Below are 5,036 nucleotides of genomic sequence, written 5' to 3'. Positions count from 1 at the left end.
GCTGGGAGCCAGGGTCGTCCCGGGTGCCCGGTATCGCCCCGCGTCCCTCGCCCTGAGCAGCAGGAGAGGCGGCGGGAGGTGCCCCCCCAGGTGGGGGCCTGGGGGCTGCTGCCCGAGGTGGCGTGGGCACTTGTGCCGGGCCGGGGCGGCTCACCCCCGGGGCAGCGCGGGGCGCTGGGTTTTTGGAGGAAACAGTTGCCGACTGTTGTGCTGTAGTGGCAGATTACAATCTGTGTGGAGGCCCGAGCCTCCTGCCCCGGACCTGCGCTGCAGGTTTGGGAAGATCTTTGGAGATGGGCTGCTCTGAGGTCTGTGACTCCCCAAGGACCTGCAGGTGACTCATAGATGGACTCTTGCTTTGTGTGCATCAATATTTCACTAGTGTTTCCTAGATCCTGCTGCTACTTCACAGTCCCTGGTGACTGCGCTCATGTAAAGCCACCCTGCTGCCTGAACCTGTCCCCAGGCCTGTAGCTGGCACGCTGTGGTCATAGTGAGCAGCTAGCTGACTCCTCTCAAATTCAGCTCCTATCCTGTAGTAACAGGCTCTTGTAACAGCTGTGCCTGGCTAGTGATGTGTGAAAATATTACCTTGGGGCATTGGTGTTTCTGACGATCATGAACTTAATTACAAAACTACAGAGAGGAGTGTGGTTCTTAAAGCTCCATTTCTGACACATACAGACAGCTTGGACATGAAAGATACAGTAAAAGCATACATGGATGTTGCTGACTCCTGTATGTTACTGCTCTGGCTGACTGACTGTCACAGGGATACAGTAGAGAAAAAGTGATTTATAGACAACAGGAATTGCTAGTCAACAGTAGGGACTAGGGTCTGTGCAGAATTCATAGCAAAACGTAAATGCTGTCATCTTATATAGATACAGGTGAAAAGAGTCCTTGTCTTTTTCTACTTTACCCCACCAATATTAGTATATTCAAGTGTTACATTAACAGCAGGGTTTTTTAAATTTTTTACCACAGATGTCAGTCATCAGGTGATCTGTAATTCTTTCCAGGGCTAATTCTGTGCATGTATTCTCTCTAATAAGGCTTTTAACTGCACATGTTGGTCCCTCTGTGTCTTTATTTTTCAGCTCTTAATAACAGAACAGTTTTTCTTCTGCAACACATTCTTGTGATATGTTTGATCCTCTTAGCTGAGCACTACTTTCTTACTCAATCACTGGAAAGAAACTTGCTCCAAGTGGTCATCTACAAGAGCTTGGCTTCTTAGCCCATGCACCCCATCAGCTAACTTCTACAGACTGTGCCTTTACATGTGTTGCTGAGAGCTGATAGTTTCCACAAGGCCTTTTAGCTTGGCTGACTGGCTGTGGTGCTGCATAAGTTAGAACTGCATTCCCTAGAGTTGATAAAGCCATTGCCATCCTGTACAGTTTCAGTGACTTTGACTAACATAACTAAAATTGGACTATGGCCTAGCGTTCAGGAAGAGGCAGGGTAAGTTATTCAGACTGTAACTGTTCTTCTTCAGACAAGTAATTTGTTTGGGTTGCTATACTGAATGGTTGTGTTGCACAGAGTTACAGCAAATGCATAGGAAAAAGAAAAGAGTGAGAAAGGATTTCCATCTGTCTTATGTGGGTTTTGTTTGTTTTTAAATGGCAGATGCTTTCTTTACCTGTCGAAAGAATGTGCTTCTGGCGAAGAGCACGTCCACCCAGATAGAAGGCGTCTTTGCTGCGACCAGAGGAAGGTCGGCCCCAGAAGAGCAAGAAGCCCTTCTCCAGCAGTGGCTGGAGGACGGAGCAGGGAATTTGCCAGCCAGTGAGAGTGTCCCAGCAGTGGGGAAAGTATCAGTTACGCTCACTAGTGACTGGTTAGAAGGTTCAGAGCTATTGATGACTAGCCTCAGTGACCTGAATTCGGCTCCAGGAGTCACCCGGTGTGCTGGTCAGCAGCTCACAGAGCTACATGCCTTGGCTTCTTCAGAACTGCAAGATCATGCAGTGACTGAACAGGCAAAATTACCAGCAGAGGAGACAGTGGCTGCAGCAGGCAGTGCCCCCTGGGCAGCTGTGGTGCCACAGACGGATCACCAGACAGCTGGCTGTGCCACTATTGATGTAGAAGTGCAGAATGAAGACCCAGCTGTGCTGGCCTGGAGTTTAGCTCGTGATGCAGAGACAGTGCCAACAGAGCCCCCAGCCTGGCCCATTCAGGATACAGTACAATTTTGTCCTTTCCCGGCAGAGGTACCCTACCATGGTCAGTAGTAACAGCTCTGAATCTAATGTTCGGTTTGAGATTTACATTTGTAGTGAATGTGGTCAGGTTATTGTGTCTGGGCTTGCTGTCACTAAGACATTGATTGTATTTGTCCATGCAGAATTGACAGGATCTGCTAGTGTAAACTATAAAGTGAGTTTTTGCTGAGGGAGGGCTGGTCACAGCTAGTAGTCTCTGTGCTATTAGACCGTGTGGTCTGAACATCAATATATGTTCATTTCCCAGGAACTGTTCCCAAGTGCTGGCTTTATAATATCAAAAGCACCCAAAAGCTGGTCGAGTGTTTCACTGTGCTTGACTCTGGTCTTCTGTTATGCCATCCCCATTGACAACTATCCAAAGGCATCCAAAAAGAGCACCTGAAAACCAGAGTGGGTGAGGGTTTGCTCAGAGGCTAGAACACCCTAGCGTAGAGAATGAGAGTGGCTATTTTCTGGGTCCCAGGGGAACAAAAGTATCAGCAGGGTACCCAGCATGGCTGTAACTTGGCTTTTTTTCTCTTGCATATAGAGATTTTATGGAGAGACTGGGAGGATCTTTCTGTCCAGCCCTGTGTGCTAGAGCAGGTCTCAAAAAACACTCCTCTCTTTGAATTTCGAGTCATGTCTTACAACATCCTTGCCCAGGACCTGGTGGAGCAGGGCCTTGATCTCTATCTACACTGTCATCCAGACATCCTGAACTGGAACTACCGCCTTCCAAACCTTTTGCAGGAGATCCAGCACTGGGATCCTGATGTGAGTATGACTGAGGCCTTCCCTCATCAGCGTCACTGGAATTTGAATTCCTGTTTGATCTAACAGCATTTAAAAAAAAAAAAAAAAAGATGGGGGGAAGTCCTAAGAAGATACTACCTGCTTGGTAACTGAACACCGATTCCTCTGAGAGTGTTTGAGGCCTTGTGCATATGGGGTTTTTTGTGTCTATCTTGCTTTGATTGTGTTACTGTAGAAACTAGTCATACTTTGATAGCAGGGCGGCTTAACTTCTTTAAAGAGCAGAAGTAGAGGAAGAAGAGATAATGTATGTTTGGGGAGGAAAGGACCAGGTTTATAAGGCAGCACAGGAGGGGAAGCCTGCATAGGAGAGGACTTCATGACTTTCTCTATTCCTTGAGTCCTCTTTGTGTGATGAAGGATCTTCTGCCTCATCACTGGAAAACTGAATGATAAGCTAATGTGACCTAGAAAATTATTCTCTATCTAGAAAGTACAGGCCAGAGTTGCAGCGATGACCCTTCTGGTTGCAGGGTTAGTAGTGAGTGCACTTTTCCACTTTCTCCCTTCCCCCAAACAAGGTAACTAGCAAATACTGGTGGAGTGAGCAAGGTCTCTGCTTTCCTTCCAGGTTCTGTGTCTCCAGGAGGTGCAAGAGAACCATTACTGGGAGCAGCTGGAACCAACATTCAAGGAGATGGGTATGTCCTGCTTTTATGTGTCTGTACCTCCAGCTCATGGGACTGGCCAAGCAGTGCTTCCTGCTTAACTTCTTCAAAGCACTCGGTCTTGAGAGAGCTCTTCCTGTTTGTCGGGTGGCTGCTGGCCCTACTTCTGAACTGTCTGTCTAGACCTTTACCCTTTCTTTTGTAATTGATCTTTCTCAGAGTTGACATATCAGAGTAACAAAACTGAGAGGGTCCTAGAAGGACAAGGAGAGAGAAAATACCCTCAATGATAAATGATAAACTGTGATTATTGGAACAAAATTGGGTATAATGCCGTACCCAAATGTAGTAGGAACCCCTTCTGCTACACAGACTTGCTGAACTCCCCAGCTGATGGGCGTAGACTGAGGTAGTGACTGGATAAACCTTTTAATAGGTGATGGTTTCTTTTCAGGCTTTGCATGCTTCTATAAACGGAGAACTGGGACGAAGACAGATGGCTGTGCAGTGTGCTATAAGCACAGCAGGTTCCAGCTGATCAGTCTCAGCCCCATAGAATACTTCCGGCCTGGCCTGGACGTTCTCAATCGGGATAACGTGGGCTTGGTGCTGCTGCTACAGCCTCTGCTCCCGGAGGGCCTAGATCTGAAGGCAGTCAGTCCTTTGTGTGTGGCCAACACTCATGTGTTGTTCAATCCCCGGCGGGGAGATATCAAACTGGCCCAGATGGCCTTGCTCCTAGCAGAGATCGACAAGATTGCAAAAACTGCTGAAGGCAGCTACTATCCTGTCATCTTGTGTGGAGACCTGAACTCTGTACCTGATTCTCCACTCTACAAATTCATCCGGAATGGTGAACTTTCCTACCATGGGATGCCAGCCTGGAAGGTAGGTGCCAGCCAGAACTGGGATTGGGTAGCTCTTTATTGCATGCTGCTGGAGAAATGCATGGCTGCATTCTTTCTCTCATGAGAAAATAGTCCGAATATTGAGTTCAGTTATTCAGCAATCTTTCCTAATGCCTCCAGCACCGCTGAGGAAAGAAGCGGACAAATGTGTGCGTGTTGTTTCCACCACTGCTCTTTTGGTTTCTCTTGAGGCAGACCAGTGATAATAGACCACTTAATTTCAGGTCCTGGTTCTCCCTTGCTATGGGATTTTTGTGCTTGGGTGACTGGAAGTGTAGGGGAGTACAACTCCACCAAGACTTACTGAAATTTTATGTGTATGTTTGATGTGAAAACAGTTTGAAATGGACACCTATGCTGGAGTCTCTTGTGGTTACCTCTTACTGTGTATCCATGATCAGGCCTACAGGCCTGTCAGTCTGGGGGGAAGGTTATGGAGCAGATCATCTTGAGTGCTCACACAGCACACATACAGGACAACCAGGTGA

General features: G+C 47.5%; 1 protein-coding gene across 2 annotated transcripts in view; it reads left to right on the top strand.

Moving 5' to 3' along the window:
• The first annotated feature begins 1,628 nt into the window (after window positions 1-1,628).
• The window catches only part of ANGEL1 (angel homolog 1), a 15,144-nt gene continuing 11,736 nt past the window's right edge, over window positions 1,629-5,036 (top strand). Inside the window, exons 1-4 of one of the 2 annotated variants that reach the window (XM_019472490.1) lie at window positions 1,629-2,235; window positions 2,767-2,993; window positions 3,604-3,673; window positions 4,095-4,528. In XM_019472490.1, coding sequence (XP_019328035.1) covers window positions 1,629-2,235; window positions 2,767-2,993; window positions 3,604-3,673; window positions 4,095-4,528 — 1,338 coding nt within the window. The remainder of the gene's footprint in view (window positions 2,236-2,766; window positions 2,994-3,603; window positions 3,674-4,094; window positions 4,529-5,036) is intronic. The other variant, XM_019472491.1, reaches the window with a different exon arrangement.

Source organism: Aptenodytes forsteri, unplaced genomic scaffold, assembly GCF_000699145.1.
Source record: "Aptenodytes forsteri isolate BGI_AS27 unplaced genomic scaffold, ASM69914v1 Scaffold193, whole genome shotgun sequence".
In the NCBI taxonomy this organism is placed as follows: domain Eukaryota; kingdom Metazoa; phylum Chordata; class Aves; order Sphenisciformes; family Spheniscidae; genus Aptenodytes; species Aptenodytes forsteri.
This window is presented reverse-complemented; position numbering and strand designations above follow the sequence as displayed.